This window comes from Thermobia domestica, chromosome 11, assembly GCF_964235325.1.
Source record: "Thermobia domestica chromosome 11, izTheDome1.hap1.1, whole genome shotgun sequence".
NCBI classification, from domain to species: Eukaryota; Metazoa; Arthropoda; class Insecta; order Zygentoma; family Lepismatidae; genus Thermobia; species Thermobia domestica.
Window position 1 is genome coordinate 218,058,396 of NC_137464.1, and position 25,079 is coordinate 218,083,474.

The window sequence follows — 25,079 nt, forward strand, 5'->3', positions numbered from 1 at the left end:
AAACCTTTTTTTAAAAAAAAATCCTCTCTTCAGCAAATAAAAAGGTTTGTTATTAATGAACTAATGAAATACAAACATAAGTACTGATAACACGCTCTTCCCTTTCTTTCGCGGACTAAAAATATCCTTATCTTACTTTTTCTTTTCTTTTCTTTTCTTTCTTTTTTCTTTTTCTTTTTTCTTTTTTTTTTAGAAAGAGAAATAACCTTCGATAAAAAAGGACATCGTTAATTTTTTTCCACTGCATGATACTCGTATCATCATTTTAATTTTTATTTAAAGCATTTTTAGTAGATAAATACAAGTGTTATCTTTCAATTTGACCTTCTTTTTTACATCCATCCGTTACAATTAATGCAATTATTATGCCTTCTATTTCATGATATTTTTCAAGACGAGGCAGTAAATATATTTAGGATGCCCAGTACGTTCCAAATGTCAGGACGGGTCATTTATTATTAATAATAATTATTATATATTATTAATATATATATTATTATTAATAATAATAATTTTCAGGGCTGTGAACAGCTCATTGGCAAAAATACCACACTAAACCATTATACAATCATTTAAAACAGACCAGAAAATTTGTAGTATAGAATAAATAGTAGCAATCTAAGGACCTTGTCAGAACACTAATAAATTCAAATTACAAGATTCGAACTGATTTATAAAACAAGATTAAAATAGAAAGTCAATATCATAATATACCATTTACAGAAACATGGAAATTAAAGCTTCATTTAACTATCGTTTAAAGAATGAGCCAATCTTGATTAGAATTTCATATCCGGTATGCAAAAGATCCTTGTCATTGATTTGTCATATTTCCACGTAAAAGACTGGTTCTTTGAATACTATTCTGAAGATAAATAATAAAATCAAGTTCTTTGTCATAAAGTTAAACCAGTTTTTTTTTTTTTTTTGTAAATATTGTTCTATTATTTCTCCCAACATATGTTCATTTTAAATTTTTATAAGACATTATTACAATTTTAACTTGTAATAATAATATTAATAATAATAATAATAATAATAATAATAATAATAATAATAATAATAATAATAATCGGTGCAACAGTCTAGGAGGAATTCTGGACGTACATATACATGGGCGCCCGAAGGGTGGACAGATGGTCGGGTCCCTCGGCTCACGAAAATGTATGGTAATATAGCAAACCACGTATATTAAATACCAGACGTAATATAGCAACCATATAGATGGGCTCCTCCTAGAAAAGCTTCTTCGGAAACCCCTGTACATATACTTTCATTTATTTTTATATACAACGTATACAGCATAGAAGACAGAAGATGTTCACGTTAATCAGTAGGTCCACGTCTCATATAGCCTCGCTGCTGAAACGGTCGCTAAACTAAAATCAACGCAACTCAACCTTGCTCCCCCTTAAAACAGGAAATTTTCAAAATCGCTGGAACACAGGTTCCCTTGTTTTAAATGACGAGTTTCATCTTCGTAAGCTGAAAAGGACACGAAATACTAAATTCTTCATATAAGTTTTGACTCTCTCCCACTTCCTCTAAGGATAAGCATTTTAATCAAAGGAACATGATAAAAACCTAAGTTAGGCAAGGGTCAAGACAGGTGTGGTCTATAGAAGGAGTTGTATATGGGGGGGGGGGTGTAAAGAGCCTATTTATAGTCATTTTGTATGAATTTGTTTCTGGTAATATTCCATGATTAAAATGAACTTGTCAAAGTAAGGAGGGGAAGAAACAGTTGGAGCATGGGCTAATGAACTGCCTAAGCAATTATGTGCTTAGATCGTTTGGCTAGAAAGAGCGAGAAGCAAAGCACGGTTAACGATTCACTTAAAGAGAAGGTTAGATCCGCTTGAGATATTATTTATCGCCGTAGAATTACACCGCCCACCGTATATCTGTGATGAAATTAGGTCAGGATAAACGTTGTTTCATAGTACTCGCTACGTTAATTACTAAACCGCCATTAACACGATACGTGTATAACAAAAAATGTATCCCAATCGATAGATCACACTGGGCTGAGCATAATGATACGAGTAAGCGTAAATCCTCATGCGTAGTGTTTGAGAATTATTTTTGTCAACCAAAAAACTATGTACGATAATCATGAAACCTGTTTCGACGAAAGTGATACTCATATATACCGTCATCAAGATTTTCATTATGACACTTGAAGGACGACCGTATTCTGTATAGATAACGAATTATAGGCCTAGCCCATTTAACTCTTACACTTTAATTTTAACTGTAATAAGGGCCATAAATAACGACCCCACTAGACCCCGGAATGCGGGGCTCCCCAAATCATAAAAGGTGAGCTGAGTTGGATAAGATTTTGGATCAAAAGATCCAATATATTTTAATCAAAAAATTTCTTGTAGGCCTTGTATCTGGAGAACTACATATAGTGTAGCCAAACCCAAACATCACTTAACTCAGTATGATGTGCTTATACCGTAGAAAAATACGAAAACTCGATTTAGGGGCCTTTCAAAAATTTTTGTGGCCCCTGATCCAAAAGCTAATTATTGGCCACGATCGCAATCTTTTGGTCCACTTTTCCTAAAATTCTTGTTAACACAGTATTTAATAAAAGATGAAGTAACATACCATCTGAAGCAACATACTCAATATTAATAATATTGGTGATTATAGATTAGATTAATTAACTGTTTCAGCAGCTACTCTTCTTTAGAACACTTATGAGAGCAGAAATTAGAAGAAAAGAACCTGTATCAATGAGAGAGATCGCACGATTTCTGTTTGCTCTGAAAACACCTGCTTATCAAGTAGTCTGCCTGACTTATCTACTTCCCTTCAGCTGTATTTAATTTTACCGGTAACATCAACAACTGCAGAAAGCTAAAATTGAACAATTTTTTTAAGGAATACTAGGACTCAGTATAGGTTAAGAAACCTGGTCTCTCTTCTACAGCTGAAAAAATTAATACACTACTCGTAATAGGGCTTCCATATCATCAACGTTTTCCAAATTGCTTTTGTTTCACGGTTAGAAATCTATTCACTACACCATCCAGTTCCAGCCTGAGACACGTTTGATTTTCAATATTTAGCAATGGTAGACCACTTAAGAGAAAAATAATTTAAAGATATTTGTTGAATTCAAGACATCGTTTACAAACTTTTAATGCTTTTAGTGTATGTAACATTCTGGTCTACGTGTGTGTGTGTGTGTGTGTGTTCTGTTTAATTCTCTCTCATACGAAATCAAAATGTTTGATTTCTTACAATTAAATACAATATGAAATTACATAGAATTTAGTTGTGTATTCAGAAGGAAGTTATAAACAGAAATTATGCAATACATCCTGCTTGAACTGCTACTTTTTTCTTAATCAACTACATTTATATTCCTCCTATTTAGGCACTATGATCAAAATAAACGTTTTCTGATTTGGTGTCGTTCAGTTTCAAAACCGCTTTTGTCCATTCCCGGAAAACTGAGAAAAACTGTAAGAGGCTAATTCCATTTGTGACTTACACGACAACAGACGTCAGATGGCAGTAAATATTATGTATTTCAAACATTATAAGATATTTTCGTGGGCAAGTTTTAGGCTATAAGTAAGGGACAATAAGTCCTTCATTCATTTTTATTTGCAGCATTTAAATATGTAAAAAATAATGGCTGAAACAAGTCTCTAAATATATACGTGACTTACACGACAGTAGGAGACATCGTGTTTTGAATAACGGTTAACTATATGAAAATTCTGTTCTTCTATTGCTGCAAGAAAACTAAAACTTTTTACATATATTAAGTAGATACCAAGCTACAAGACCAAAAGAAAATAATTATATTTTCTGTATTTATTTTAAAATATATGCCACAAATATAACGTGACGTACACGACATAAATTTGTGACTTACACGACAAGTCTAACATCATGTCTTCATTTAATTACACTTTCAAAATCTATTGGCGCTAATGATTTAGAGAGAGAAAAGGAAGTTAACAGACAAAACAAGAAGTTAACAGTTCTTTTATTGAAGCAAAATTTGTCAAATTCTAATTTATGTCTGTGATCGACGTCTGTTAATGCAACATAGGGCTAATCTTTCTGTTGCGGACAATAAGATTCTTTATCTTGATGGTAATGGCGAAGAAATGTTACATACAGTTGTTCTGATTCTTTTCCCCACATCTAACAAATATTTAATAGTTGTTTTTTCGGCGAAGGGTAATAATACCCTGTCTCCAGTAGAGTATTTCCATCACTTCTTCGCTGCGTTTATTCCCTTCACATGTGCCAATGAACAGTTCTGGAATGAAATCGAACTTCCTTCGTGGTGAAGAAATATCTTAGATGAGACAACATTCAATAGTATACGCTGAAACACAATGGAAGTAGTGCTAGTTTCGTGGTTTTGGAATATTACAGATTTCTTTCTTATGATGTTTCCATTGGCGCATCAACTTAAATTTTTGAAGTAATACTCTTTACTACAGTATATTACATTAATGTTCGGACATAACTTGCGTGCTCTCTCAATAAATTCTAAAGCAGATTGAGGATCAATTTGCCTTTGAGAGCCTTTGCCATAGTTCGTAGCCGAAAAATGCCAAGACATTTCAACTTTCTGCAATGTTATTAAACAAAGTGAATAATGTTGTGCATCATCATCCGACTGATAATTCACATTGCTGATCGGAAAACCCGGTTGATGCCCTTCAAAATCTTCCTTGAAACAAGCAAAAGGAAACATATCTTGATGCATACAATCAGATATAATTACGCACGAATCATGTTCTGTGGTTTCCTTTTCTTCAGGAAAATATATTATTGCAGTTTACATAGTACAACTGTGTGATATCCAGTGACCGGTTTGTATCTTTTCTTGGTACATAAAACAGTAATTTCCACTAAAATCCATTTGATAATATCATTCTTTTCAACTTCTCTATCTATTTCCGCTTCCATTCAGCTTCTGAACTAGGCATATCTGAAAATGCGATAGAAAAAGACGAGTGTTACATATCTAACGTCCTAATTTCATAATCTTAAAGTAAACTTTCTTGTGACTTACATATTTTCGTTTGAGTAAGCATGTTTTGTACCAAGGAAGCGTGACAGAGTAGTAGCGTGCTATATTTGGCTCGGTAGGTTGCGGGTTTAAAACATATACCTGGCAATCCTGACTGAGGTGTTCCTCATTCACACCAGGCAAATGCCGAGATGATATCCTTTCAATAAATCTGAAAGAATCCTTTCCCACATGCCCACCTCCGTCCTATACCGGCCTGAGCTTTAGATGCATAAAGGCAATAAATACCAATTTACAAGTATGTTTCCAAAACAACGAAAGAGTACGAGAAAACCAATAATAGTATTAAAAGTAGCTGAAGCTAAAAACTTCGGAAGCACATATGCAGGCATTGTTCCAGAGACAGTAGATACTTCCTGTCACGTTTTTAAAAACTTCTTTCTAGATCACATTGATTCATATTGTTTAACTTTTCATTCATTTGTTACATTTATAGTCCAGTCAAGCACACTTTACACCCATACTTCATAATATTGCTTTTATCCTCTTTATCTTTCATTCTCTTACACTAAACATGGCACTTAATACATTAATTGAGTTATCAATTCACTATTTGTACGTTTTACTGCAGTTAGCTACTATTGGCAATGTGGTAACATTGCAACAAAATGTGACTTACACGACACGCATAGTGTGACTTACACGACAGGGAAAAATGTGACTTACACGACATATTATATTTTGTATTTAAAAGAGTTACACGTATTATTTCGGGACTTTCTGCACGGCCTTTGATTACCGTCTGTCCAAATGAAGAAAATTTAGAATAACAGCTTATTAGTTTAATTGTGTATATAAATACATAAACTTATTTATGTTTTCTTGTGACTTACACGACAGCCTACTTGAATAAATCAATTATTATAAATTTCTTGCTATTATTAAATTATATGCAAAACAATGTCACTGATGTAAACACAAACATTATCTTAATAAATACCATACGCGATTTTCACTTACCTACAGGAATTAGGAGGAAAAAACTTTGTGTTAAAATCCAAATGTAGGTACGATATTCTGCGACATGAAAGTGGCCATATTTTACCTCCTGCAGAGCCGTCTACAAATCAACGTTGGTATCATCTTGTTCATGTATGAAAAATTCAGCATTCTTAAAAATGAATTTTAATACTTATGTAGCCCAAAGTGAAACTTCAATTTTTTCCTTCGTAGGGTCACTTACCGCGGAATTGACCAAGATCAATATGTTTTGTAGAACTGGAAATATCTCAGGATGTTGAAGTGATTCACAGTCACATTCTACAGTCATACCTGAATGAATCAAATAGGTAGGCTAAGGCTGTACAGTGATGGTTTCCGATCCGTAGTAATGAATTTCACAAGTGCCTCTGGTGCATGGGGTCCTTGGTACGATCCCAGCTAGCGCTAAGTGAACTTTGTGGTGAACAAACACAATGTGTGTGGGTTTTATCAGGGTTCTCTCGTTTCCTACCACTTTCTTCATTCCACAATTTCCTTCATTTTTCATCACCACCGTCTCCTTTGGCCTAGCCGACATAACCGTAGGACGTAAAAGTTAAAGATGTCATTTTACACAAGTCACAGTTAAGTTCTCGTTGAAAGCTGTAATAATCGGCCAGGGTTTGCTATTGCATTTTCAATAGAAACATGGAGAAGGGGTTCCAGTTCACGCTGTCTCTGGTAGGGCCCCGAGCTTACGACACTGCTGTAATATTGTCCAAAGATGACAAACATTAATGGATAGATCACATTGTGCTGAACAAAATGAAAAGGTAAATTTTCATTCATGGCTTTCGATTAAAAGAATAGGTTTATATGTTGCTAAAAAGTATGCGGTTCGATGCCAAAAAGGGCTTATATCTTTATTTTGCTGAAACATATGCTTATTTATTTATGTATTGGACATGTAAAAAAAAAAAGTTACCTAGCAGATTTTTAAAATTATTCTTGTTTGTGTTTTTGATGCTACGCCAATGGACAAGGAGTTGTACGGCCAGTTTCTTTTCTCTATGACTCAGAAAGGCACATACGAAACTCAAAATTAGAAGACTGGGAGATGGGGTAGAATCTACGGCGTACGGACGAAGGATTCGAGGTTTTAACCCCCTTTCAGCAAATTATTATGCAAAAAATAAACATTGACCATCATTGGCGTCAGCAGCCCACAACCTTTGGGGGGTAACTATTAGCAGGACTGGGGTGTATGGAATAGGGATCCTCCCCGGAAGATTAAAAAAAAAACCTTCCTGCATTGCATTTTAAAGCATTTTTGACTTTGAAAAACAAACAAAAAAAATCTGATTTTTCTTTTGTTTTATTTTTACCTTTGATAGTCTAGGTTTTGGAAAATGTGGTACTAAAAACACAGACACTTTACAGTTTGTTTATTTAAACAGTAAAATGCAACATAGTTTTACAATTTTAGTTAAATGATACCAAGTGTATGTCAGAAAGAAAATGATAAAAGGTAGTGTGAAATGAATACTTTGCAACAACCAAGTTTTAAAAACAGGTTTTAGGCCTGCAAGCCTACAACTTCATAACATAAATGGGGCTCAACAATGTATAGTTAATAAAATATTGAAAATTATTATTATTATTAGCTAAACTAAACTTGCTTTGCTGCTTGCAATCCAAAGAAAAATAGTTCGTTGCTTTACAGCAGCGTTTCCCAACCGGTGTGCCGCGGCACACGTGAATGGGCCGCTGGTGTGCCGCGAAGAATCGAAACAAAATTATTAGTTTTATAGCAATCAAATTGCAAAACGTAGGGAAAAATGTATGTTTGTACTTCATATTACTATGAACCTCTACTATGAATCTACAATTTTAAGTTTCATACCGTGTTACTGTTCTGTACATTTCTAATGTTAAGAAAACTATTTGTTATCATTGTTATGACCGTTATTGCTTTTTTAAAATTATTGTTGCAGACTATTTAGTAACTTGAAAATTTAAAATATCATTCAATCTTTTCGACAAATTACCTACATTTGTGTTTTAAAAGTGAAAGAGATTTGTTTGTTCGTTCGTTATTTAGTGATCTTCCTTCTTAGTAAAAGGTTGGATACAGTTTTTAAAAAGAAAGCGTGTTTTTAAAAACCTGAGTCCAATATTTCACTGCAATTGTTTTCTATTTTTAAATTAGAATGAAAAATAAGCATAATGATTTACCACTAGTGTTGCCACGAGACGGGACAGAACCCATTTAGACGAGACGAGACAGTCTGCTTGTCCCGTCTCGAAAATGAGACGAGACGGGACGTATCGTGAAATGTCTCGTCTCGTCTCGTGTCTCGAAAATGAAAATGCTGGCGGGAATGGCCAAGATTGAAATTGCCAGTGGTCATATAGATTGCAAAAGGAAAATCCCCTTTGTGAGAAAACATGTTGAAAAGCCTTCATAGAAAAGTGTCCTCTGTCTATTGAATGAAACAATCTTGATACATGAGCTTCCAGGAATATCATCCTTAATGTCTTGTCCCCAATTCCCCTTGCTGTAAACTGAGAATTTCTCATTTTTTTCATTTCTGGCTGGAATGATGACAAACAAAATCAAAGACAGGGAAGATTTTTTACAAGGTCAAGAAACCGAACTACCACCACCATCTATTCAATTTGAGAACTGGGTAAGGTCTATACTCATTACAGGTTGTAGTTGAAAGTTCTGGCTGAGATGACGGAAGAGACCAGAAGACTACACTTGTCTTTATTCTCTGGTGGCGGTATTATTTTTGCTATATGAACCGAAATGAACCGCAAACGGCAATTGAAGTACGTCATCTTGCAACTAAAATTTTGTTTTTTTTTCTCTCTCTCTCTCTCTCACAAACACACACACATACACATAAAAACACACCATTTTACCAATCGCTCGCTTATTATACAGCAGTCATGTTGTAAAATTCACCTCTTCGTCTGGAAGGCGGGCGAAGGACAAAGAAAGCAAAGATATTATTGACGAACCCTTCAAATTGTTTTGCTTTCAGCAAATTTATGATACTAACAATAACACTGGAAGTGAAGAGGTTTTACAGAGGGGCCTTCGTTTTGTTACGCGGAAATGTTTGATCTGACCAGAGTGTGAAATTGCCCTCTGCTTCCATGTTGTGAGGATGGGAATACTTCCCATTCCTAGTGAATAATATTCATTAGGACCTGAATTATCTTCAGAAAAGATTTCTTACTGAGTGTAAAGAACATTTGGTATAATATTCATGGAACTCCGTTGAAAGCCAAAAATATCATGAGAATGATCAAAATTCGAACATTGAAGAACATAATTAACAGAAAAGAAATAGAATACCCAAACCATATTTTTAAACTTGCCATAAAATGGATATCCTATATTTTTACTAATTCCTTACTCCCATGAAAGTATCCTGGGGAGGATATTCTCTCCAATTTTTTCAGACTGAAATCCTTTTATCCCGTGTGATTCCGCCCCCTGACATAATACGAAAAAACAAATGCTGTTAAAATCCATACACATGACACTACCGGGACTCAACCCGGATCCTTCAAGCGGATGGTCTATCGCCGCAGACCGCTCGGCATGGTATGAAGATGTACGTTGTATGATTGCGAATAGATCACGACAATATTAAAAACTTTAATCCAAAATGGCCACCCAAAAATCAACTTTTTTTTAGACCACTAGCTAATCTGGGTGTACTGTCATGAGTTTGTTACACAAACGGGGCAACCACCATATAATGGCACACAACCCCGCTGTTATGGGAACAGATTTGTACCATGGAGGTGAAGACTGGTCCCAAGCATTCTTTCGTCCGATGTGTCGTTCAGCTCCCAATTACTATGGCACTTTAAGTAGAGCTTACTGTGCAGTAACATAAAGTTTCAATCAAATACTTTCCATTACTCAATAAAATTATTTGGTTCCGAGCTTTTCTTTAAAAAAAAAATAATTACAACAAATTTAAACATGCTAAAATGGAAAGTAGTTTTTGGATTGGTGTGGTTAACACTGTGAAACCTAAAGGCTGGAATATATGAAATCAAAGTGTACATACATATCTATCTCTCTATTTATCTATATATCTTTCCATCTCTCTCTCTCTCTCTCTCTCTCTCTCTCTATATATATATATATATATATATATATATATATATATATATACAGACACTATAAAGCAAGTGGGCTGATAGTATACGATCGTGTCGGGGATGGTGACACCTTTAGATCGAACTTTGCTTGTCGTGTAAACATCATTTGACATTAGTGTCTTCATCTTCGACGTACCTATGAGCAATTTACTGTATATTCGTGTATTGAAACTGGTGAAACAAATTTCAATGTTTCAGAATGTAAATAATAATAAATAATAATAATAATAATAATAATAAAACAGGGTCGAGAAGTCTCAGACAACTAACAGCAGAGATATATTATCTTGTAAACTATTTGTCCTTGCCTTGTGAGCTTATTTGATTTTATTTTTAAGACCTTTAGGCAACTTTGACCCACCAATGGGAAAATTAGTGGAATGAAGAAAGTGGTAGGATATTAGACAACTTCGAGAAAACACACACATTCGAAAAATGAAACGAAATGAAATGTTTGAGTTTTACGTCCCACGATTATGCCGGTTAGGCTAAAGGAGACGGTGATGATGAGTAATGAATAAAATGGTGGAATGAAGAAAGTGGGAGAACCCCAAGAAAAGCCACGCACACGGTGTTTATCCACCACAAAGTTCACTTGGCGGGGGCTAGGATCGAACCCGAGACCTCTAGCACCAGAGGTGAACGTTTTACCACTGAGCCATCGACAATCTCCTAGTTAGACTTAAGTCTGATAACGATATTTCTTGGTCAGTTTTGAAATACTCAGCAAGAAGTATCATCTCTCTATCACCATACAACATCTTTTCCATATCGACCATGTTAGTTGGCAATTTCGACTCATGGAGAATAGAAACTTCACGCCTTCGATAGGGAATCTTGTGAATTAATTATCAATTAAAGCCTGATAAACTGATGATTTCTTATTTGTTTATAAATTTAATTTTTGTAATTACACATGAAGGTTTGATGCCATTCCCAAGTTCCCTCCCCCGTCTAGAAAGCGAAAGGGAACGAGGTTCCTGGAAAGTGTTCATAGGTGAATAGGAATATCCCTCCTTCTTCCTGTTCAATTACCACGTTACTGTTTGCCCTGTGCCAAATTACGATGAATTTCAATTAAATTATCATCGATACTTTTGAGTGGAACAAAGGATGAAATTTGAAACTTCCAAATTAAGGTAAGTATACGAACATAAATGTAAAAATAGTGTAAAATTTTCCATACAATTATGCGTACAATCCAAACTTAAAATTTCCGTGTAATTAATCTTACAGTACAAATTTTATGCCTATTTTAGTCACAACTTTATGGGTTGATTGTCCTGTGCTGTAAGCGCTCCATATAATAAACATAAGCTTCAGCAATTATTATAGTAGAAAGCAATGGATATATGAAGCCAAACACTGTATTTTTTGTTTCTGATTTTTTTTCTTAAATAACATCGATCGTTTTCGATCATTTTTACAAACCAACTCACAACCAATTTTCCATATATAGAATGTGCCCCCCTTCCCCATAAAGGAGAATTTTAAAAACTGCTAGGATGTTTATTTTCAATACACAGTTAATACACTGACTTTCAGCTCCGTAAGTTTAACGGCTTGAGAAATACTCATTTTGTTTCGCAAAAATTCGGATTCTCACTATCTCCTTAGGATATTATGCATTATAATGAAAGCAATATAACATCCCAGTTTGGATTAAGGTCTAACTATTTACCAAAAGGAATTTCATTTGACTTTGCAATTTGACCGTGATGATCAGGCACACATAGTTATATTCAATTTTTTATATAATAATTTATATATTACAGTGATTCAAAAATGTATTTTTCCAGTAGTTAGCTCCTCTAAAAACCACAGGTCTCGAAAGCCAAGTAGTAGAATAAGCCCTATTGCTATTATTACAATTAAAAATATCAATTCCAAAAGTGCCTGAAGGTTTTTTTTTTTCACTTGGTTAGATTTACTCAGCTCAGGTAAGTAGACAGAAATAAATGGAAAAGGAAGGGAAATGAAGGTCTTGAAAGTAAAACGAAGAAAAATTTACATTCTTCAGAATATTCTGCCTACAATGCAGTGAGCAGAGTGGGTCGGTAGATCATACTGAGCCGGTGGGCCACAGTGGGTCATGGTGGGTGGTAGATCGCAGTGGGTCACGGTGGGTGGTGGGTCGCGGTGGGTGGGGGGTCGCAGTGGGCCAAGGTGGGTGGTGGGTCACAGTGAGACACATGTTGTTGACCCACGACCCACTCAGAAAACTTGACCCACTTGACCCACTGACCCACCGACCCACTGACCCACTCTATTACTGTTCTTGTCTTGTGTGTTCAGGGTAATAACTTAGTTGTATCTTGATTAGCATGGTGCAGCCTGCTAGATTTTACTTTCGTTCCCATGGTGAGCTGCTATATTTTTACGAGACAATACGAGACAAACGAGACGAGACGAGACGGGACGGGACAGAACTTCTCGAGACGAGACGGGACGAGCACATTTTTTCGAGACGAGACACGAGACGGGACATGCTTTGCACGAGACGAGACGAGACAGCCTGAAGTCTCGTCTCGTCTCGTCTCGTGGCAACACTATTTACCACGTTGAAAAACCAGTGATAGAGCTTTCTTCTCTATGAGAAGATTAATAATCACAGAAAAAAATACCACTGTGTTTTATATTTGTAAATAATAATATCTATAAGTGTGCCGCTAGAATCCAAGTAACACCCGTAGTGTGCCGCAAGTTGAAAAAAGATTGGGAAACACTGCTTTACAGTTTACTCCACCCTCACCTTCATAGGGCCAAAAAGTGACTGCATTTTTTCACAATTAAAAAAAAAATAACTTTTGTGCTACTTTTTTCACATCCACTTTGTCTAACATTATTTTGTGAACGTAGCAAACTGTTACATGGTGGTGCCTCTTTTGGGTCATAGTTGACCTAAGGTAGCCCTACTTCAAATATTGGAGACGCAAAACCGTTTTGCAAATATTGGTGAGAGGGGGAACACGTTCCCGGTATTTTCTACATTAAAATATGTATACAAACACGTGATATTAAAAGAATTGGGAACTTGAACCTCCCTTAACGAACTTCTGCGTACCCCACTGGGTAGACTGATAATCCCACGCATACAAGAATAAATCATTAAAATTTCATTACACAGATATCCACTTGCACGCATCAACTATTAACATTCATCCACATTAACAGCACCTACAATGTAAAGAAAAATATAGCTATTTTATAAGAATCCCAACGTCTGCTTGAATTTTTCCATTTGCCCTTCTAGCGAACCAACTGTCACGCTAACCTCGTGGGAGTGCAGTGCACTGACTGTGTCCAAAATGACTTTGTTTACGGTCAAGGTTGGTCATTCTGACTCAGACACATGGTTGGATCCTGTTGCTCGCCGCGCTTAGAACAAACCACTTTCAATTGCAACCTTCGTAGAAAGTAAAAGGATAGCCCGCACAACTCATTCTTTCCTTCACTGCACGGATATAAAATACATTTCGCATTTTTTCCTCAACTCTATCTTTCCTATAAATATAAATATAAAATGTTCGGTCTCTCCTTTTGCACTTTGATGCTGATTTTCAGCCCAGATGCTGTATGTACTGTTCAAGCTAATAATGCACATGAAGTTACAGTGAAGCCACTATTAACGGAGAGGTTTCTTTGTACCGATAAAGAAAACATATGTATTATTACAGAACATATAGAACCCTGAACTTTTTTTTTTTTTTAACCAACGGAGACAGACACAAAACGAATAATGAGCTCCTTCGTGGCTAACGGTTAGCATACGCGTCTTTGGCGTGGGAGACTCGAGTTCGATTCCCGGCGGGAGCTCATGTAGTTCGCATTCCACGTTAATCACTAGGTCCACGTCTTATATAACCTCGCTGCTGAAAGGGATGTTAAAGTCAAGGTCAACTCAACAAGCACGGACAATCTTCCTCCTGCTCCCATCCCAAATATTTTAGTCAACTCTTCATAACGGACAGGAATTATTCTCAGTTAATACATATTTAGCAAAGAGAATAATTTCTGTAATGCAAAAATAAATCTATAACATAATCAGTTGACAGTATAAATTTAGAGCAACTATTACGGATTTTCTCCTGAGAAATGTATAAATCATCACGATTAATGAGTTCTATCCATGTTGTAACTGCCTTTAATAATATTAATAGTACGTTACTTTTACTTTCCGTAAAGTCATATATGCGATTTAACGGACCTTTACCTGGGGTGGCATATAATGTATATACTTGAGAAGAAAGTTACCATACGAGAAGTATTGAAGTATACACCCATATAAATACATTCCTACCGCTACTCCTGTTTGGGACGTTCAGAGAACTCTCTTGCATATATATATATATATATATATATATATATATATATATATATATATATATATATATATATATATGCAAGAGAGTTATTTACAATAATATTTAGACATGAACCTTTTAGACACTGAAAGGAGCTTCAGGTAAACTTATACAAAATATGTTTAAAATGACCAAAAAGTGCACTGAGCGCCTCATTTCTCCCTCATTCTTCCAATAATTCGAACGCTAAGTACAGTATTTCGATATTACCCTATATTTACATTTAAAACTAATATTTTACTGTATACTGTATACAAGCATTGCATGAGACCTAATTTAAATTTGAGTGTGTGTCTGTAACGCATAACTCTCATTTACGGACAAATCATCAACAGTGTCCGTTATTCAGAAGTTTCACTGAGTATATGAACCACACACCGTATACTCCAACCGGAATCGAGATCGGGTTCCCTGCACCAAAGGCAAGGTTGATCATCTTCAGTATGGAGTGCTCACCTCTGATGCAATGGACCCGTGATTTCATTCTTTGTCATATGAAATTGTAGTGAGCAACGCTGTGTTTTGTCAGTTCTCTAGGGATTCTCCTATTTTCTTCACGCTTTCTCATTATGACGATTCTTATATATTTGTTGCCAATCCGTTCGACAGTAGGTTCTCGGGAAGAATAGGCTCTAGAAACGTGCCGTTTTAACTCATCGATTGCAAATTTTGTGTAGACTGTTCAGTTCTAATTGACTATTTAAAAACATAACGCTATTTCTTTATTACATGTTTTAACAGTACACTGGAAGTGTTAAAATTTAAAACAAAAGCATCATATCCTACGAGGTATACATTCCAACAGCATATTAATATATAGCGGTTGCATATCTCTCAGGCGTTTGTTTTATTACCAAATGATAATGAAAAGCGAAGGATAACAATTTCTCCAGTCTAAGATAAATCTGTATTGTTTGAAGTGTTTTGCCCAATGAACACCATATATCACTGATGTTATAATTAATTGTGTGTGTAACGTATTTGCTTATTGCATACTGCATGCAAGAAGAAACAAAACACTGATCATACACGAATTAGGAACTCCAATCGGAGGTAGGCTCAAATCTTGCAACCCTTTATGGTACCCTTTGCCGATATTTATCAAGACGTCTTTCACTTATTTCTGTAAAGGGACATGTAGAGATGTTGTGAGGAATGACAGGAAGATCCATGCTCACATGTGAATGATGCGTAGAGAGCGCAGGTTCAGCTAGTCTTTTAATTTAACAAAATCGACTACAGTGTAGTACATTCTAACCAGGTTCGTAGCTATCGAGGTGGCTAAGGGAGACTGAGCCCCCCTGCAACCATCGTCATCCTTTCTGTAAGTTTCAGTTGTTTGCTATAAAGTGGACCCTCAAAATAAATTTCGCTCCCCCTTCTCTCTCAGTGTTTTAGCTAGGAGCCTGACCCTAACACATACATTCAATTTTTCCATACGCCTCCTCATTCTAACACATATTCAGTTTCTTTTTACAGAATGTCCCTCCTTAAAATCCCGTGAAATTGATTCATAGTTATAGTTTTTTAGCACTATGCATAGAGATGGTGCTACGGAGGGACTAGGGTCAACTGAAGCCTGTCAAAATAATCTCAATCACCACTTTATATACTTTCTCGTTTGCTGCTAGTGGCGGCTCGTGAAGAAGTCATATCGGTAAAAATTAAAGTTTTACTGCTTCAAACTAACGGAAGAAAACTTACCAAATATACTAATTTATATAAACAGGAATTATTACAGTCAAGCCTGGGAATCTGACTGAGAAATCTGTATTACGGGGAATCTTGTCTTTCAACACTGCCCCTATAAATAAGACATCGGTTATTTTAACCTGCTGAGTAATGAACTAAATAACTAGCATATTAAATTGGTGGTCCCTTGCGATTCCACTTATCTAGATTTGACTGTATTAGATAAGTTTTCTTCTCGCTAATAAAACTCCAGCTGATCAAAGCAGTATATATATTTTAAGATTATATATTTGTGTTACAGTTTCGGCTATGTAACAAAGCCTTCCTCAGACACATTATCTTATACTCCTATATATACTGCTTTGGTTAGTTGGGAGTTTTATTAGCAATCTTGAATTTTCCAAAGCCAGGGTCCTGCCGTGGAAAATCAGCGCCCGGGGCGAGAGTATATGACGGCGCCCCCATACATATATTCCAAGTAATTTTTCCTATCTTTTTTCCTTTTTTCTCCCGAATTTTTCACTCCCTTACTTCGGCGCCCGGGCCCGTTGCCCAGCTCGCTCCGGCACGGCCCTGTCCTAATCTGCAATGAATAATTTACAAGTTTTCTTCTCTTTGTTAGAAGCGACAAGACGTTAAGTTTTACCGATGTAACTTCCTTTACGAGCAACCCAATGGTTGCTACTAAAACATTTAGCGTTATGCTATTATAAATCTGTATTCGCACAAAACACAAATACGTCCAACATTTTATGTCTATCATTCAGCTCGATACATTTCAGTGTGGTATTTCTTGGCTTTATCCACACCAGCTGTTTATAGAATCAAAACAACAAGATATATATTTTGCATATAATACGTATATATACAAAAAATACTAATTGTATGCAAAAAAGAAAATATTTTTGTTTTGATTCTACAGACACAGCTGGTCTAGATAAAACGAAGGAATACTATACTGAAATGTGTTAAGTTCAATAAGTATGTTAATCAATCAGATGAACCGCTTTTAGCGTTCAAAGAAATGCATATTAAGGAAAAAACACAAGAACGAGGGCTTCGTACATAAGAACTTTAATGCAATTTTGTTGTGTTATGATGACACGGAATAACAAGTTATATACACACACACACACACATTTTAAAGTGTATTAATACGTAACAGGAGACGAAAGTGTGTACTGTGTATGTAATTCTCACGAACTAATGAATTCTAGGTCTATTATGGGTGCTAGAAAATAAGAATAAGCGCCAAAACACAACTTCAAGTATTCGGCTTATCTAATAAGTCTCAAAGAAGGCGCATGTCGAATTTCATTCAAATCAGATAGCTACTACGAAAGTCGTCGCCGAATAGACAAACAAACCGTCATATACACAAGTACACGTTGAGTCAACTATCGCTTCAATAATGTTTTGACACAAAAAGACATTTCAATAACAAAGGCACGTGGCTTCCTGTTCAACGAAATGAGGTCGTGCAACATGAAAACAGACGAAGTTCAAGGTTGAAACGAATCACCGTCGTCGTAATATTATTGCGTGCATAACTTTCGCTAACATAATTTAACTGCTGCTTTGTACAAGGAGAACTTTAGTCAATAAAATAGTGTATAATGTTTTATTAAGTTATACAATCGCCAATATGCTTAACAGCGATGATCGTTTTGTTTTCACTCTTACAAATGGGCAGTGCTAAATAAGGGCGGCTTGCACATGCACATGTTACGCATCCGTTAAATGTATGCCCGCTAAACTTAAAACCCCGGGCCTCGATCGGTAACAGGCGCTTTTATCTGTGTAATATAAGGTCAGTGCATCGAATCTTATCGCTATTATTTCACAATTTCTACACACGACTTCGCTACTTTAAATTTACACAGGAAAAACAATTGCTTTTCCATGTTGGGTCAATACCAAAAATATTGTGCGTCAACGGAAATCAAGTACGGGGCCACCCCCATCAAAGGTATGCGAAATACCCATTCCATTACTTCGCATGCTTCCCTATTTTTCTAAAGCATATTTTCACACCAATTAATACAGTACCTATCATATTTTGTTCCGACATTACCTGGTTTATCTAGTGCAGATAGCTAAAATTGTTAAGAAATTATTATCCCTCCCTGCTGATCTAGTGGCTAGCGTATGCATCTTTGTTGCACGTGGTCCCGGGTTCGACTTTCGGTAGGATGGAATAAAAATTTGAACGCATTACAATGGTTCGGATTCCATCCTAAATTGTAGATCCATATCTGATACAGTCACAGTATAATAATGAACTGTATAATTTATATCATTTACTAAACATTGTTAGGGTCATTAATTCTAGGAGGCTCAGATGGGCTGGTCATGTAGCTAGAATGAAAGAAAGTACGAACACTTTCAAAATTTTAACTGAAAATCCAATTGGAAAATGACCATTAGGAAGACCTAGGCATAGATGAGAGGACAATATTAAGATGGATGTCATAGAAATAGGGATACAAAATAGAAACTGGTTCCAGATTGCTAAGGACAGAAGTCAGTGGAGTTTTTTTTTTTTATGAATGCGGCATTGAACTTCCGGGTTCCGTTGGTCATAGAGTTAGTTAGTTATAATAATGAAATGCATTCGAAAGAGGACATAAGAACAGAATAATATTTGTAACAATTAGAGCAAACGAATATAGACAAGGTCACAACTTGGATATATTGTAAAATGAATAATCTGAGGGATATAGAATAAAATGACTGAAGATATGGAAGAAGAAAACGTTCAAAACAAATGGACGTTATTAGAATATTACTACTAAGGAGTTTTGTGAAGTACCATGTAGCGTTGGACTGTATTGAATTAATATGAGTTTCCTGTCTCTCTTCAGCACCAAGGCTATATGAGAAGGGGGCTGCTTAAAGTGAGATATGTACCATCATTAGGGTATCCAAGTTAAGAAATCCTATTGGGAATCGAACAGTGGACCACGCAAGGGTGTCCATTCCCCAATAGCTTAGGCACAACCCCGCAAATTTTACTATTGTTTCCCTCAAAATTATCATTCTGTCCCCAAATTTAACTTTCTCCTCCAAAGTTGCCATTCTTCAGTACGATTACACCATTTTCAGTGATAAAGTGTCCCCCCTCAAAAAGAAAATCTCATGGGGCGCAACTTGCACCATAAATTCCGCCTCTGTGCACCCCTGTAGCTACTCCCGCATAGCGCATAGCCAGTGTCGTATTTAGGGGGGCTATCGAGCTCAATACTCCCTGAAATAAATTTGTTAGCTTTTCGCATTCCTAGTATAACAATAATCATTTTTACTATTTTTCATTGACTTTCCATTTTCTTATGTTCTTTGTTCAGAAATAATACTGTATTTGTCAAATTTCATTTCATGTAAAAAAAAAACTGCGTTCCTTTTTTCTTTCTTTCATCCATTTTACTCTTCTGCTTCGTTTTCTTAGTTGTTACTTTCTTTCGTTTCTCCTATCATACTTCCGACCGTTGTTGTGATTCAAGTCGGCCGTCGTCAGTAACACCAAAACTAAGAGGAGCTGATAAGCGGAACTGGTGTTCCACACCAACTTCCACGGATATCATCATAACGGGACTTATTATAACAAAGGAATATTTACATCGTTTAGTTATATAAAAAGGATAAATATTTGAATTAAAGAAAATCAAGAGGAAGGGGGGAATAAGTAGCCCGGGAAATTATATAGGCCAAGGCCAAGAAGATGCTTCCTTTTTCTTCTATGAATAGAATTAAAAGATTCACTGCTAAATTTTTGTATTATATCACATAAGATTCACGAGTCTGCAATTCTTGCTTGCTATTACAACTGCAATTAGTATATCTTAGCTTCAACTTGTCTTAACGTTTTCATTCAGGTAAAAACATACACTGATAAAACTGAATATTTAATTTTTTTTCTAAAATGAAATCAGTTAAGTTGAAATAAGATTAAAAATATTCAACGTGCGTTTTTAGGAGCGTCATTTCAGATTTGCCTTGGAGAGGGGGGGGGGGGGTAAGATCCTCCTCTGACATACGAGTTTCACGTTTTTTCCTAGTATATTAGTAGACAATCGATTAGAATATATTTAATTGTCAAACTTAGGTGGGCAATTGCCCCTCTGCTTCCTCGTGCTATGCATACCTCCGAAACAAAATCCTAAATACGCCACTGGGCATAGTTATCATAGCAGCACTTATAATGCTACCAAACGGCAATCTTTGATAGTAATTTAAAAAGGCCCGTAAGATTTAAAACAATACACACTCAATAACAAGGGGATAGAAAAAAAAAGAAAGAAGAAAAAAAAACGGAGCGAACTTGCGTGCGCTAGTGGTAAGGCATTCTTACTTCACAATCGGGGAGGTTATGGGTTCATATTCTGTGGCAATCCCGATAAGTTTTTCCTCAGTTTCAGCAACGAATTCTGGAACGGTGCCTTTAAAAGTAAGCCCTAGTCGATTTCCTTTCCCATTATTCCTATTGTTAATTGTTATCAACTCTTTAATACTTCAAGGGGAATTCGCTTAACATATATCTAGAAATCTATTAAATAAATAAATAAATAGATTAAACGTGAGTTTTGAATGAGAGTTCTACAGACTTTCAGTTTTGTAGCAAATCATTTGCCTCTTATTCTCAAAATTTCTCCTTTGCTACTTAAAAGTTCCGGTGAAGCCAAATGAAAACAGAAAACTAGGGAAAATTATATATTTTACTTACTAAATACGTATCTGAAAATCTACATAGTTACAAGTTAAACATTAAAAATAAATAAATTTAAAGTGTTTACCAAACGCGCACAGTATCTCTGAATTTGTATCATTTTGAGGTCTACAGTGAATCAGTTAATCAGCGTAAAATAACGATATTATGATTTATGTAATATAATGATTTGAAACGTCTGTGACAACTGGAATTATGGTGCATGTTGACGCATTTTGCTGCGTTTCCTCAGTACACATTACATTTTATCCAAACGAAGTGTAGGCCTATATTTGATTAAGTATGCATCCCTGCATTTCACGTAATATTCATTCCAGTGTGTTATTTCTTCCTTTTATCGAGATTAATCGTGTCACCGGAATTGGGTCGAATCCAATTTTTTTTTTTTCTGTAAATAAATTCGATATATTTTATCGATATAGTTCAACTTTGGATACAAAGTTTCAAGTTCGATATTACCCCAAAATTTGACATTTCTTAATAATAATAAATACATTTTTATAATGTCCCTTTTTTTAGTGTGTCCTTCTAGCTATGTGTGTCTACTGAAGTGGAACAGAAACGACGCCAGAAATTTTGAAAGAAAGTAACTGGAGAATTTTTTTTTTTTCTGTACAGCTATCTTTATATCAATCGAAATCTGGGTTGTACTTTTAAATACTGTATGTATGTAAGTCTGACCAGTCTGGGAAGGTTTTGTTAATTTACTTTTGTGCCGTCCCAGCCAACCTGAGGTTTACTTGGGTTTTCTTCATTCACACCAGGCAAATGCCGGGATGGTACCTAACATACCGGTCTCAGGTTGCTTCCTTCCTTCCCTTTCCTCGGATGGTGTGATCGACGAGGAACGTCATCCCTCTCATACGTGACGAGCTAACATGGCCATAGATGCTGAAAGCTCAGAAATCTAATCCTAATAATTTATTTAATGTTCTTTTATATTATTTTATTTATTAATATTTTGCAGAATTTGAACCTTCGGCCTCAGTGGCGGATTTAGAAGGTTAAAAAAAATAAAAAAAAAACTGGAGAGGAAGCACCCAGAACTCAGACTATGATAGGTATGTCATGATATAAATTTTCAAAAATACAAACAATAGCTTCAATTATTTTCATTTTTGTCACTCAAAAAATTGGGGCCTAGGCCCACGGGCCCGGGCTAGATCCGTCACTGTTCGGCCTCGGGAGGTTTATATCTTTTTATTCGTGTACTAAAAGATCGCAGGGGCGGAAGAAATATTACCCGTTGTAACACTTAAGGATATAACCTAGTACAATATAAAAGAGATCATACTATACTGACAGCAGAAATATTGCTGTCGGTTCGTTTCATTGAAATGATACAAAAAATGTTAATAATTTCCTTCAGGAGGGGTGGGAGCATTGCGCTTCCCTTCTGTATCAGCCGATCAGTCACTAAAACAGGCATGTTAACACGTTTACACGTTAAAATATAGGCTATATCATATGACTCATATCAGTGCCTCAGATCTTCTTTATCTGTTCGCAGTAATTCACTTCAAACCAAAAAAAAAAAAAAAAATGGTTCTATTAAGGTTTACGCTATATAGGAAATTCCATAACATGTGGCATAAAGAAGTGTTTCTTCTATTCTCTGTTTAAATTATATTGCACTCTGAATTTCATTGAAATGCAAAATATTATACTGCAAATACAATATAAATGCTGCATTTATTATTCACATAAAAATACAAAGCAGATCGAAGGTAAATTTCCCCTACTACTTGGATTAATTTGCATTCAAAACGGGGTTCTATTCAAGTTCTTCTGTCAGTTCAATATCAGTTTTCATGGGAAGAGAAAGACAATAATTTCTTCTAACTGCAATACTTAGCAAATCAACTGCCCGTTTTTAAATATCAAAGTGCATCAATCGTTACACTGAAGTGCGTATCTGATATTAACAACCGAAGGAGTTTTAAATATCACAGGTCAAAACTGCAGTTCGAAACAATACACGGAATCCGCGCGCTAGACCAACCATGTAAACAAAGTAATCAGATGTAAGCTCCCGCTGTTTATTTCCAATTGAACTTTCATGAGACAGAAACAAATGTACATTCCCATTTTTAAGATAAACTCTTAAACGCTACAATTTGAGCAGTAAATCTCAGCAAGTGGTAACATGAATTATTATTATTATATATTTTTTTTTTAACAACTCAACAACTATCTACTTATAGCATAGAGGGATTCCCGAGAATGCAATTCCTAAAGGGGATGTTTTGTAACGAGTAACTTAACGCTGAGGTAAATTTAAATTACATATCTTATGCTTAACCTACAATTAATAACAAGTCTGTACTTACAGCTTGTCTCCTATCTTGACAACACTAATTAACTTAAAACGAGAACTTGAATTATGGATAATCTCCAATTATTTACTTGTATAAGACTTCATTATTTTAAATGCACTCACATATCACCGATATTCCTATTGCCATATAAATTATTGATAAAAATAAAGATATAATCGACGGCTATAAGCAATAAAAAAATTTTGAAAACCACTAATCAAAACGACACTAACCCTCAGTAGGGCACGCTGGCGAAGAAGCATTTGAATCAAGTTTTTCTTTCTCAGATAAAGCACACTTTTCACTGCTACCATAAGTCCTGAACAAATAAATATTGGTCCAACAAGCCACATGTGTCCCAAACTAAAAAATATATACCCATGCGCATCTCCAAGTGCAAGCACTGTGATGACAGTTCCCACTGCAAAGAGCACTAAGGACAAAGCAAAATACGAATACGACGTACAATCACACTGTCCAAACGCTGAAGGTTCTGGATATAAATGATCCATTTGCCTTAATCTGTGCCGAAAATATGCATTCTCAAGAATCGCTGCCATTGTTTCCCCTCAACACGATATAAATCTCACAAGACGACTTCACACTGCGGGAAATCCACGAACACTGCAGAATTTCACCTTGGATCTGACTGTGCTCTAAGTCAAGGCCATTTATGTTTTGGGAGTGCCAGTGACATCTGTCGGAGAAAGAAGGAATGCCCTTTGTATTTTGTAAGAAGCCCACTAGAGCGCGCAGTAATCAAGTAATGAAATCTCTATATAGGAGATGAACTATGGCAGCAAATGGTAGCCATATTTTGTCGAAGAGAACAATTCAGTAAAACTAGGAAAAAAAGAAACAAACAAACAAACAATAATAAAAAACATTGGAAATTAAAATAGAAGGTAGTTAGTTGAGCTGTGAAAGTTAACATGAGTTTCAGTAGTACAGTTTATACCCTATGAAAATTCAAATGAAAGAAGTAAATAAATGATACGAAGGCAGTATTTTAAACTTCTTGTATTTTCTCATTAGCATTAGTTGTATCTTTAGATACACCTATTTTCTCCATTTTTGCAAAAGTATACAACAATCACTATATTATTATTATTGGAATAATTAGCTGAACAATGTAGAAGAATCAGTTTGTAATCATAATTATTTCTGAATATTTATAACGCGATATATATTCTATAATGCTACAGGTCGCGCGAAGAATTATTCTATTAACCATTCTATGGCCTTGGGGTCAATATGACCCCAAGAACACCTATTTTTAAATAATCTGTTTGTACGATGTTTTCGGTTAGTAATTATTTTTGTATTCCTCGACCTAGTCTAGTTCTTTATATAATCCAAATATTAAAAATTAATTTTTTGAGTAATGTTGTTAAATAAAAGTGTTACACATCAGACCTTGGGGTCATATTGAACCCAATGTCTAATGTTATATATATATATATATATATATATATATATATATATATATATATATATATATATATATATATATATATATATATATATATATTTCATATTATTCATTACTCAAGACAAGATTAAATGTCATTTAGTCTATCTTTCATGTCTGCATGCTCATATGAGAAATTTAATAATTGGGGTCAAATAGACCCCAAGAACAGGCGTGTATGTAGATTTGAAGGGCCATAGGAGGGTTAATAGTAATTGCAAGAAAGAAAGAACATAGTGCACGAAAGAACATGATATAAGATTATTAAGTATAAGTTGTATAATGTATTATTATATTAATATATTCTTTCTTCCTAGGGTGCCCA

The 25,079-nt window shown here is 35.3% G+C and overlaps 1 protein-coding gene across 2 annotated transcripts in view; it reads right to left on the reverse strand.

Moving 5' to 3' along the window:
- LOC145664742 (uncharacterized) overlaps positions 1-23,968 on the reverse strand; it is a 53,628-nt gene extending 29,660 nt beyond the window's left edge. For both annotated transcript variants that reach the window (XM_081731638.1, XM_081731637.1), the window contains exon 1: positions 23,517-23,968. In XM_081731638.1, the coding sequence (XP_081587764.1) occupies positions 23,517-23,843 (327 nt within the window). In that variant the 5' untranslated portion in view covers positions 23,844-23,968. The remainder of the gene's footprint in view (positions 1-23,516) is intronic.
- Between the last annotated feature and the right edge of the window lie 1,111 nt (positions 23,969-25,079).